The sequence below is a fragment of the Oncorhynchus mykiss genome, chromosome 32 (genome assembly GCF_013265735.2).
Source record: "Oncorhynchus mykiss isolate Arlee chromosome 32, USDA_OmykA_1.1, whole genome shotgun sequence".
Taxonomy (NCBI): domain Eukaryota; kingdom Metazoa; phylum Chordata; class Actinopteri; order Salmoniformes; family Salmonidae; genus Oncorhynchus; species Oncorhynchus mykiss.
The window spans coordinates 28869797-28883148 of record NC_050572.1 but is presented as its reverse complement, the minus strand read 5'-3'; the positions used below and the strand labels follow the sequence as shown (position 1 = coordinate 28883148).

The window sequence follows — 13352 nt, the reverse complement described above, 5'->3', positions numbered from 1 at the left end:
GTGCGGACAGCCCAGTACATCACTAGGGCGGAGCTCCCTGCCATCCAGGACCTCTACATTAGGCGGTGTGAAGGCCTGAAAAATTGTTAAAGACTCCAGCCACCCAAGCCATAAACTCTTCTCTCTGCTTCCACATGGCAAGTGGTACTGAAGCATCAAGTCTGACAACAACAGCTCCTAAACAGTTTCTATCCTCAAGCCATAAGACTGCTAAATAGCTAACGAAATGGCTACACTGACTATCTGCATTGACCCTTCTATAATTTTGGGGGGTCTCTATACACATTCACACACACACAAAATTTGCAAACACACACAACATGTGTGGCCGTTTAACGTTGGGCTGTTTAAGATCAGGGAAGATTATTTGTTTTTCTATGAGCATGGCCTTATTTCTATGACAGCAAATTGGATGACTGTCATTCATACGCCATTCGTCCAGCACAATATAACATTGATAGGTTTAAGCTACTACATGATACTTGAATGTGACCTATACCCATCATGAGGTTGCTGTAACATAGCCTATAAATGAAACTTTAAAAAGTAGGTGCACAGGTCAAGAGACAAATTGGAGTAATCAAGGTGACAGACAGTGACACATTCAATATCGCCTTGCACACTCTTGCCTGCATCTAGCTGATCTGGGGTGTAATCATTAGTCCAAACAGTTGCAACTAAAATGAGAGTTTATATTGGGCAAATTCAGATAGGTCCATCCCCGTTCTGTTCCGTTTGTTTCCGTTTAAAGAAACGCAACCGAATTGGCGGAATGAATACACCTACACACACAGTTCACTTTCATAGCAGCCACATACAAACAGCATCATCACTTTGTTTGTTGAATTATTCCTTCTCACATCTACGCGCTCTCCTCCTTTCACTTTTTCCCTTTGCTTGTGGACTTCAGTGCACAACACAACATCTGTCTGTGACAAGGCAAAAAAATGTATCCAAGCCAAACCTTCATACCAAAACCACTAACCGCTACACAGCCTACATCATCATCATATTAGCTGACGCCGTAGTCAACATAGTTACTAGAACTAAAGTGCTATTAAACACACTCTCCCACAATCCAATCCATTTGTAAGATCACACAGTACAGTTACACCGGCGGGCCCCAGTGGCAATAAATGCATAAAACCAAAAGCTTACCTTCACTTGGAAAAGTTACAGTGTAGGATAACCTTAGCTAGCTAACATAAATAGCATTCCTCAGGTTTTGAGTAGGCTAAATTAGCTGCATTAGCTAGCTAAGTAAGTAAGTAAGTGAAAGGTAAACTAGGAAGAAGAAGAAAATACAATGAAATATGGCTAGCTCTATCTCTCTGCTACTTCTTCTTAATTTTTTTTATAAATTAATTTGTTCAAAACGGTTCAACTGTTGTCTTTCTTTGAGTCAACAACTCACCACACGTTATGCACTGCAGTGCTAGATAGCTGTAGCTTATGCTTTCAGTACTAGATTCATTCTATGATCCTTTGATTGGATGAGCAACATGTCAGTTAATGCTGCATGAGCTCTGATAGGTTGGAGGATGTCCTCCGGAAGTCTTCATAATTACTGTTTAAGTCTATGGAAGTGGGTGAGAACCATGAGCCTCCTAAGTTTTGTATCTTACACAGAGGAGGACAGCAGCTAGCTGCAGCTAGCACCATGGTGCTATCCTACAGTACTATTGAGGCTACTGTAAACCTTCATTGCAAAACACACACACACACACACACCATATACGCTGTTGCTACTCTGTTTATCATTCATCCTGATGCCTAGTCACCCTACCCCTATACATATATAATTATACCACTCCAGTATCCCTGCACATTGTAAAGATTGTGTTAGCAGACTCTGGAACTGACCCTGTAAATAGCTTACTTACTTTTTTGTTCCACTTGACTTTTTGTATTTATTTTATTGTACTACTGGATTGTTGGGAAAGAGCAAGAAAGGCATTTCACTGTACTTGTGCATTGTGACAATGAAACTTTAAACGTGAAAATAACCTCAACTTAACTAAGACACAAATGTCATGGAATAATAGACTTACTGCTACAAACTTAGTTCTACATCTAAATAGACCCATATACAAGTAACATTTCACAGTTATGTAAATGTATAGGGATACTTTGGCCATAGCAATGCAGAATCACTGACCACATTTACATGCACACCAAATATCCCGTTATTTTTCAGAATACTCAAGTATTCTGTTTTTGAGTTGACTCATATAAACATCATATCCCGTTTACAATAAAAAGCTTGTATTCAGGTTGAGAACCCTGGATAAGATGCTTCGGATATGCTGATCTAAAACGGGATATTGTGGCATGTAAAAGTCTTGTCCCGTTTACTGCCATTATATACGAAACTGAGCCTGCGCGGACCGTGAAAAACCGCGTTCTGCAACAACAACATGATTTTGCATTTTCTCAAGAGATGCTGAAATAAGTATTTATCCACTACATGTGAGAGGTTATAGGCCTACAGTCGGTGTCCATATTTGTTACTATTCCATTTAACCCATGTGAATTTAAATTAGTAATATTCTGTTTATTCATGACTACAGGGATAATTATGTGAAGAATATCAAAGGTGCATGTAAACAGCTTATCCCGAATAAAACCTTAGCGGGATATGAGCTTCTATTCGGAATACTGTGTGCATGTAAACTTGGTCAATGTGCAGAAACTCACTCAACGTCTAAAATTGTCTCACAGTGCCAAACATGTGGTCTGGGGCGACACTTGGTGGTCACAACTGGACGTGCAAGTGAACAATCAATTCACCTACTGAGAACCATTCACACGAGTGAACCATTCATACCACACGAGTGAGTAACAAGGTCGGAAGAAAACAAGGAGGGACTTCCTGGACTTGAACAATTAGAAATGCTTATTTTCTTTTTCTATTGGAAACGGTTTTAATCTTTTCAATTGAGTGCCCTAATAAACACAATCCTGGTAGTGAGAGACAGGAAGGGAGGGCCAAGACCTGTTTGAAACACAAAAACCTTCACAGCTCTGTTTATTCACTGAAATTGAAGAGTTCAATTCCATTCAAAACACTTTATCTCACAAGGAAATATTATTTTGGGCATAATTGAATTATTAGCTAGGCCTGATGTTTTCATAACCCATCTTTAAACCAAAATTTAACAAGACAATGTGCATTTTCTTGTTTTATATCACACTGAATTTAGTGATGGCTCACAAGTAGTGACTTGATTTGTGTGTGTGTTGTGGTGCATGTCTCAGCATCCTCAAGTTGTTGTGCAACAGGAAGGAATGAAGAAGCAGTCATATTTGGTATCTGGAGGCTTCAGGTGTAATGTGTTGACAAGCAAACAAATGTACACATACAAAGCAAGTAGTCACATATGATGAACAAGTAGGCATTCCATACAAAATAGCCTGTAGATAGACACACACTTACACCATTCAAACAAATGTGTACTAAATCGTGATGTTGAGATGACATTCTCATGCAGGTGAATCCCCCCTTACATGTACTTTCATTTGCTACATCGGGAGTGGCTTGGAATGCGAGTGATTTATAAATGAAACGTCACTTCACCTGGTCAGGACACGTGTAACCAAGGAGTGCTTTCCGGTCGAAGATACATTGTGCTCAATGTGCTGACGGGATCATTTTTTAAACTTTCCTTCTGGGGACCAACTAGTGTTCTAGGGGCTGACTCTGGATCAGCATTCCAGTTTATTGTCTACGCCAGACATTTGGGTGTGGAGCAAGCCGGAAGTGGGTTGAAAAGGAAAGAGCTGAACCAAGCGGGCAGGGCATAGTGATTAGAGACAGGGGAGAGAACGGACAGCAAATCCCTTGTTAAACCAATTTTTAATTCATTCATTCGTTTGATTGAGCTTAAATTATAACCGCGTGCAATTGAAAGAATTCGTCCCATTTTCCACAGCGGAAGCCAATGAATTAGGACTGTTAGCTTGCCACGTCTGTAGAATAAAAAAAATTACAACATTTTTGCGTATTCCTGGTAAATGATAGCAGCAGAAACTATTTAAAACACCTAACCGGATTAGGCTACTTTGAAAACACGAATTTTGGACGAAATTCGGTTAGACCAGTGTCAATCTTAAATGCGTTATTGAGGGTCCCTGCTGTTTGGAGGAAGAACGCATATTCCCACGCCACTACCCTACTACAATCAACGTTTGACCATTTGGCAGGGCGTTGCTGCTTTTTTTTCTCCCGTTCTGAAGAACTCGTGCCGAAGTTATAAAACTTTTTTTAAAGAAGGGAAAACTAACTAGGACTAACCTACTCTCTCAAACAAAAATAAAATGTCTGGAAACAACAGTATCGACGCAGTTAAGCGAAAGATCAAAGTTTTACAGCAACAGGCAGATGAAGCCGAAGAGCGAGCTGAACTTCTTCAGAGACAGGTCGAGGTGGAGAAAACATCAAGAGAACAGGTAAAATGATATTTTAGAATCATCCATCGACATGACCATTTTTTAAATATATTTATTTGGCATTTTGACTATTAGATCGACGTGCGCAGATAGGCTACATTGTTTCTTTTTAAAAGTATACTACCACTTGGACTGGGTTGTCATTCATGCAATTAACATTTTAACGTTACACCCCCGCCCTACAAGGAGCCTATTGACATGGGACTTTTCGTAGCAGGTTAGGACAGTGGTACCCAACCGTTATCTGTTACTGTACCACCATCAAATCAAATTTTATTTGTCACATACACATGGTTAGCAGATGTTAATGCGAGTGTAGCGAAATGCTGTGCCGGAGAACACCTGAAGTATCCTCTCGTGCATCTTACCAGTATATTTATGGCATCATGAGTCGTAGACCAAGTCTTAGTACCGCTGGTTGGGAACTACAGGGTTAGGAGAGCATTTTCGCTAAACCTTTTCCTAACCTTAACCTAAGTCTCCTAACCTGCTACGAACAAGTCATTTCCGGTCGTAGCTGTATCGAAGTGAGGTGTTTTTAGGTAATCTCCCATTGACACCTATCAAATGGGTTGTGTATTGTTGAGTAACATTACAAAGGAATTGTTAGTGGAAGGTGTTGCGCAACATGGGTGGGGGCTTTATGACCAGATTTTTGAAATTGAAGTCATTGAGGGATTGGGTTTTAAAGTAACTGTCCAGTGTTTGTGGACATGACCTGTAATTAATTACAATATGGGTTTAATAGTTTTGTTCATTATGTGTGTTAAAACAAATATTTTCTGTGTTGGAATGGTGTGGGCCTATACACATCATTCAAAATATGAACACAAGTAGACCACTAATTGGACAGCTCATCCTCATCAGGGGGATGATGACATCCTCTGAGGAAAGGTTTATTTTATTTTTTTGTGACTTTTTGTTTGTTTGTTTCCTGATAGTTGTCTCCAATGATAAATGCCCCGGATGAACCGGGTTAGTGTTGATTGTGTTTGTTTTGGAACTGGGCTGCTTTCCAGACTTGAGCCAGGTGCCCAGTTTTGGCCGAAGGTCAAGTCTGCTCAAAACAAGAGCGGTGTAGGTTAAGCACGTGGATTAATGAGTAGGATTCAGTTTTCACATGCAAAAGTGATTGCTTTGGATAAAAAGGCTTTTATCTGCCTTCCCAATGAAACTAGTTTTAAAATGCAATAAATGTTGTTTCCCCAAGCAGAGAGGCACGCCACTGCTAAATCATGGCCGCCCCAGGAAGACATTTTACCAAAGAGTCAAGTCTACAAAACTTAGTGCACTCAGTCCATAACATATTTTAGTTTTGGGGGGCAAAACTGCATTTAAATCCAATATTTCATCAATGAGAGAATTAGCAGAATGTAATCTAGCTCCATCTTCTCCCCAGTGGTGTGAGATCTATCATCTGTTTCATACATTTCCTTCAATTCGCAAGAGGCTGAGACACGTAACTTTCCACAACTAAGTTACCTTATAGCCTTTCTCTAAAATTGATTAAATAAAACATTTTCATCACTCTTCACCCAATATTCAATTTTGATAAAGCGAAAACAGGTTTTTAGATTTTTGCAAATGTATTAAAATGAAAGAACAAAACACATTTACATAAGTAGTCCTACCCTTTACTCAGTCCTTTATGCACCTTTTGTCAGCGATTTACAGCCTCAAGTCTTCTTGGGTATGACATTACATGCTTGACGCACCTGTATTTAGGGAGTTTCTCCCATTATTCTCTGCAGATCCTCTCAAGCTCTGTCAAGTTGGAGAACGAGCATCGCAACACCACTATTTTCAGGTCTCTCCAGAGATGTTAGATCGGGTTCAAGTCTGGCCTCTGGCTGGGCCACTCAAGGACATTCAGAGACTTGTCCCGAAGCCACTCCTGCTTTGTCTTGGCTGTGTGCTTAGGGTCGTTGTCCTATTGGAAGGTGAACCTTGCCCCAGTCTGAGGTCTTGAGCACTCTGGAGCAGTTTTTTAAAATCAAATATCTCTCTGTACTGGGTTCGAGTCCAGGCTTGGTCGCGGAGACCCGTGGGGTGGTGCACGATTGGCCCAGCGTCGCCCGGGTTAGGGGAGGGTTTGGCCGGCAGGGATGTCCTTGTCCCATCGCGCACTAGGGACTCCTGTGGCGGGCTGGGCACAGTGCACGCTGACACTGTAGCCAGGTGTACGGTGTTTCCTCCGACACATTGGTGCGGCTGGCTTTCAGGTTAAGTGGGCGTTGGATCAAGAAGCAGTGCTGCTTGGTTGGGTTGTATTTCAGAGGACGGACAGCTCTCGACCTTCACCTCTCCGAGTCCGTACGGGAGTTGCAGCGATGAGACGACTAACTACCAATTGCATACCACAAAATTAGGATGGAAAAAAAGGTTAAAATAAATCTCTCTGTACTTTGCTCCATTCATCTTTCCCTCAATCCTGACTAGTCTCCCAGTCCCTGCTGCTGAAAAACATTCCCACAGCATGATGCTGCTGTCACCACCAAGCTTCACCGTAGGGATGGTGGCAGGTTTCCTCCAGACATGACACTTGGCATTCAGGCCAAAGAGTTCAATCTTGGATCTGAGAGTATTTGGGTGCCTTTTGGCAAACTCCAAGCTGGCGGTCATGTGCCTTATACTGAGGAGTGGCTTCAAAAATGGACGGTAAAGGACGTGTAGGATTCTGTGTTTTCACAAAAGTAATTTGATAAAGCTTTATCCGTCTCCCCAAGGAAAACTAGTTAAAGCTTCAAACATTTATTTTCTGGAAAACCCTGCCCAGCGTAATAGAACTCCCTCACTGATAACGCGCATCTGTAGGAACACTGACTTGTGGTCATTGTAGTTAATTACCACATGTTCTGCTCTTAACTAATACAAATATTGACCTGTTACAAATGACATCTTACATCTTCCAACAGTTAATGCTTGATAGAGAAACGGTGCGTTGAGCTCACAGAATACAAAGGAACAAATTCTGCAGTGTTGCGTTACACTGAACATAACTGGACGGATGCGTGTGAGAAAATCAAGGTGAATAAATGGTCATCTGACTGGAGCATTGAGTCTAGCCTCCTACATCGGTGGACAACGTGAGATGTGATGCAATGTTACGTGCTTTGAGCACTAGAAAAAACACTATATAAATCATATCATGGCATATACAGTAAATCGTATGTTGAAAGAGGGGTTGAGGTCAATTCCATTTAAATTTGAGGCTAAATGTCAGTATACGTCCAACTCTTTCCCTTTCTCCCCGTCCCTGATACAGGCTGAGGCTGAAGTTGCTTCCCTGAACAGGCGTATCCAGCTGGTTGAGGAGGAGTTGGACAGGGCCCAGGAGAGACTGGCGACCGCTCTGCAGAAACTGGAGGAGGCAGAAAAGGCTGCAGACGAAAGTGAGAGGTCAGTGGAACACAGCGCACGTGAACAGAAAGGGGAAAACACTGTAATTCTCCAAACACCACTGTTTTAAAGGGATACTTTGGGATTTTGGCAATGAGGCCCTTTATCTTCTCCCCTAGGGTCAGATGAACTCATGGATACCATTTTTATGTCTGTGTCCAGTATGAAGGAAATTATAGGTAGTTTTGCGAGCCAATGCTAAATAGCATTACCCACAGACTTCCAGTCATCTGTTAGCATGCAAGAACATCTATTTACTCTTGCCAGCAAGTATGAATTATAAACCAACCAGGGCTTTCTGTAAGGCAAGAATCTCCGATTGCAGCTCTATCATAGCCTTGGTCAACTGTTGGAAATGGTGTGTCATTTGCATAAAGTTGTATACACTTGTACGTGTTTGAAATAGGACTAATATAAGCACCCACAAATAATTTATCGAAGGCCCCTATGCAGCAAAGGAAGCATGACTTTTTAACATGGGATCCCATGAAGTAAGACATATTAGAAAAAGTGGGGACTTGGCCATAGTCACTGGTCTGAACCAGGGATGGGCAACTTTGATGGAGTTGGGGGCACAACAATTGGAGGAGCCACAGTGGCTTGTGGGCCTACAGTACCAGTCAGTTTGGACACACCTACTCAAGGTACTTCCTTTATTTATTTTTTTCATTGTAGAATAATAATGAAGACGTCTATGAAGTAACACATGGAATCATGTAACCAAAGTTTTTTTTAAACAAATCAAAATATATTTTAGATTCTTCAAAGTAGCCACCGTTTGCCTTGATGACAGCTTTGTACACACTTGACATTCTCTCAACCAGCTTAATGAGGATTAGTCTTAAAGGAGTTCCTTCATATGCTGAGCACTTCTTGTCTGCTTTTCCTTCACCCCAACTCATAAATCAATCAAATGTATTGATGAAGCCCTTTGTACATCAGCCGATGTCACAAAGTGCTACACAGAAACCCAGCCTAAAACCCCAAACAGCAAGCAATGCAGATGTAGAAGCACGGTGGCTAGTAAAAACTTCCTAATAAAGGAAGAAGCCTAGAGAGGAACCAGGCTCTGAGGGGGGACCAGTCCTCTTCTGGCTATGCCAGGTTGAGATTATAACAGTACATGGCCAAGATGTTCAAATGATCATAGATGACCAGCAGGGTCAAATAATAATAATTAGAATCATCAGTGGTTGTAGAGGGTGCATCAGGTCAGCACCTCGGGAGTAAATGTCAGTTGACTTTTCATAGCCAATCATTCAGAGTTGGAGACAGCAGGTGCGGTCGAGAGAGTCGAAAACAGCAGATCCGGGACAAGGTAGCACGTCTGGTGAACAGGTCAGTGTTCCATAGCCACTGGCAGAACAGTTGAAACTGGAGCAGCAGCACGACCAGGTGGACTGGGGACAGCAAGGAGTCATCAGGCCAGGTAGTCCTGAGGCATGGTCCTAGGGCTCAGGTCCACAGAAAGGAGAGAATTAGAGAGAGCTTACTTAATTTCACACAGGACACGGGATAAGACAGAATAAATACTCCAGATATAACAGACTGACCTTACCCCCCCCCCCTCCCCGACACAAGCTATTGCAGCATAAATACTGGAGGCTAAGATAGGAGGGGTCGGGAGACACTGTAGCCCCTTCCGACGATACTTCCGGACAGGGCCAACTAGGCAGGATATAACCACACCCACTTTGCTAAAGCACAGACCCCACACCGCTAGAGGGATATCTTCAACCACCAACTTACTTCCCTGAGACAAGGTTGAGTATAGCCCAAGAAGATCCCCCACGGCTCAAACCTGAGGGGGGGGCGCCAAAACCATCTCAATTGGGTTGAGGTCGGGTGATTGTGGAGGCCACGTCATCTGATGCACCATTCCATCACTCTACTTAGTCAAATAGCCCTTTCACAGCCAGGAGGTGTTTTGGGTCGTCCTGTTGGGGGAAGAAAAAAGAGTCCAACTAAGCGCAAACCAGATGGGATGGCGTTTTTCTGCAGAATGCTGTTGGAGCCATGCTGGTTAAGTGTGTCTTGAATTCTAAATAAATCCCTCACATTGTTACCAGGAAAGCACCTCCTACTCCATGTTTCACGGTGGGAACCACCCATGCGGCGATCATCTGTTCACCTACTCTGCATCTCACAAAGACACCACGGTTGGAACCAAAAATCTCCAATTTGGACTCCATTACTCGTCTTTCTTGGCCCAAAAAAGTGGCTTCTTCTTATTGGTATCCTTTAGCAGTGGTTTCTTTGCAGCAATTTGACCATGAAGGCCTGATTCACAGTCTCCTCTGAACAGTTGAGATGTGTTACTTGGACTCTGAAGCATTTATTTGGGCTGCAATTTCTGAGGCTGGTAACTAATGAACTTATCCTCTGCAGCAGAGGTAACTCTGGGTCTTCCATTCCTGTGCCGGTCCTCATGAGACCCAGTTTCATAGTGCTTGATGCTTTTTGCGACTGCACTTGAAAAAACGTTCAAAAATCTTTAAATTTTCCTTTGTTTTGAAGTAATGGACTGTCGTTTCTCTTTTGTTTATTTGAGCTGTTTTTGCCATAAACTTGACTTGGTCTTTTACCAAATAGGGCTATCTTCTGTATATCACCCCTACCATTTCACAACACAACTGATTGGCTCAAATGCATTAATTAAGAAGTAAAGAAATGACACAAATGAACTTTTAACGAGGCACACCTGTGAATTGAAATGCGTTCCAGGTGACTACCTCATGAATCTGGTTGAGAGAATGCCTAGATTGCAAAGCTGTCTATGCAAAGGGTGGCTACTTTGAAGAATCTCAAATACAAAATATATTTTGATTTGTTTAATACTTTTTTGGTTACTGCATGATTCCATGTGTTATTTCATAGTTTTGATGTCTTCACTTCTATTCTACAATGTAGAAAATAGTAAAAATAAAGAAAAACCCTTGAATGAGTAGGTGGTTTAACTTTTGACTGGTCCTGTAAATGCAGGCTGCCAGTTGACCATCCCTGGTTTAAACCTAGTCAGTTTGTCTTTATTGGACTGGAAGTGAAAGCACATGGGCGCACCGATGACAGACAAAAGGGGAAACGCGTACACATCACGGGGGTATACATCTGAAGGATCTGTTTAGAACTTCCCCTCAAATATGATGAGGATGTCCAGTAGGATGAGAGGATGTCCAGTAGGATGAGAGGATGTCCAGTAGGATGAGAGGATGTCCAGTAGGATGAGAGGATGTCCAGTAGGATGAGAGGATGTCCAGTAGGATGAGAGGATGTCCAGTAGGATGAGAGGATGATGAGAGGATGTCCAGTAGGATGAGAGGATGATGAGAGGATGTCCAGTGGGATGAGAGGATGTCCAGTGGGATGAGAGGATGTCCAGTGGGATGAGAGGATGTCCAGTGGGATGAGAGGATGTCCAGTGGGATGAGAGGATGGAGCTAGATGAAACTTGGCCAACATTCTGCTAAAAAATGTTTAAGAGTGCAAGGGCGAATTGAGTTATTGCACACGTGCACTTCAGACTTTGCATTTCCTAATGAAAATATGTAAATACATGCTACATCATGCCAATAGGCTCTCTCTAGCTCGTTCTTGGCTCTTCCCACCTCTTTGCTTGTTCTGCCCGTTGTGCTTCATTTGCTCCAATTGGAAACGATGCCGGTTGATACTTCTTGGGTTAGTTACCACTATCTTTGATGATTTGTGTTTGGTCTCGCTATCTATCTTAATTGATTGTATGTCTTTCTCTAATGCACCCTTTGAGTTTCTCCCTCCTTTGTGTCTCCCAGAGTGTGTGAAATGTAGTGTCACATGCTGCTGACAGTGTGCAATATTAAGTATATGTGTTTAGTTTGACAAATATCCAAAGTCTAATATCGAGTATTGGCGTATTACCACCGTGTTACATTTTTCGTATCCTAAGTTTCAATACCAAATGAATTCCTAGATGATACATTACATCTAACATGTCCGCGTTTGTTCCAGGGGCATGAAGGTGATTGAGAATAGGGCCCTGAAGGATGAGGAGAAGATGGAGCTACAGGAGATCCAGCTGAAAGAGGCCAAGCACATTGCTGAGGAGGCTGACCGCAAGTACGAGGAGGTGAGGATATCTCTCTCACACACACACACACACACACACACACACAATGCTTTAGTACTACCTCATATGCGCACACACACGGACACAATGAGGTAACATCGAGACACAAGTGGATGAGGTCATCGCATACTTTTCTTCTCACATGAGGCTGTAAGCTCACTAGTACAGTTTTTCCCTAGATGTACCCAATTTATATCCACAGTGGGCCTCTTTACTCACACTTCACCTGTTCACCATCTGCGTACATCTTGCGAGCAATTGTTTCCATCTGCCATCTTGTGCAACTGGCAGTAATTAATTGTGTGTGTGTGTGTGTCTACAGGTGGCTCGTAAGCTGCTGATCATCGAGGGGGATCACGAGCGCACGGAGGAGAGGGCAGAGCTTGCTGAGGCGTGAGTGGCCACGTGATTGAACTGCACAATAGTTACACACACACACACAGAACTACACTAGTGGTATGTTACATCACTTATTCCACACAGCCGAATAGGATTTTGTCAAATAATTTAGTTATACTGTTGTTTTCCTCCAAATGAATGTAGAGATCTATTACACACAAAATACTGCATCAATTTGACATGTACAGCATTGTAGCTCTGTATTAAACATACTCTGGTCACACAACTACAGAACTACACGATGCAGAATGCAAACATACATCTTGATGTCTCATTTGGAATATATTTGAACAATTCCCGGTCTACATCACTATACCAGGCCAGAGTCATGTATTAGGGGTTCAAGCAGCAAATCTAGGCCACATCCTCTCGTGCAGTGCTGTGCCAGTTGGTCACGCTATAACAAGCGATTGAAGATCCCCTCTATCATCTCAAACATGGCTGCTACTGACCAATGAACATTCAAGTGGTCTTGACCTGGCACATAAATGCATATAAATCAGACACATTATTCGTATTGTAAGAACTTGATAGACATATTCCAAACACTGTCAACTCAATGTGAGCACGTTTAAATCGACCATCCGGTGGCGCTATAACGGCACTTATTTATTCTTCTTGATCTGACTACCTTGATTGCACTTGACCTGAGGAAATTTGGCACACTCAGGGATGAGTCTAGCTAACCTGTAGAGTATAGTTCTTTGGCCGCATGGTTGCATTGTTGGACAGGGAAAAACAAGCTCATTGTCTTACAGCGGCCATATTGTTTGAGCGAGAGTCTTGGAAAACCTAGCGTTTTAAAGATGTATCCATTGATGCTATATACCAAGTTTGGTGCTGAGCGGTTCTGGAGAAGACCACATTAATACAAATGTTCAAAAATACATCATCCAAAGAATTTTGTGTGATCTGTTGAGTTCTGATATTTGGCAAGCGTGGTAAGGAGTACAGAAGTGGCAAATCCTATGGCGATCTGTCCAATTTGTTCTGATGGTGACAT

The 13352-nt window shown here is 42.4% G+C and overlaps 1 protein-coding gene across 8 annotated transcripts in view; it reads left to right on the top strand.

Annotated features, from left to right (window-relative positions):
• LOC110488220 (tropomyosin alpha-3 chain) overlaps positions 1-13352 on the top strand; it is a 36363-nt gene that overhangs the window by 6405 nt on the left and 16606 nt on the right. For 4 of the 8 annotated variants that reach the window (XM_021560345.2, XM_021560348.2, XM_021560344.2 and 1 more), the window contains exons 3-5: positions 7715-7848; positions 11833-11950; positions 12273-12343. In XM_021560345.2, coding sequence (XP_021416020.1) covers positions 7715-7848; positions 11833-11950; positions 12273-12343 — 323 coding nt within the window. Of the gene's footprint in view, positions 1-3660; positions 4450-7714; positions 7849-11832; positions 11951-12272; positions 12344-13352 lie in introns of those variants that run through there. The other 4 variants (XM_021560352.2, XM_021560351.2, XM_021560350.2 and 1 more) reach the window with 4 other exon arrangements.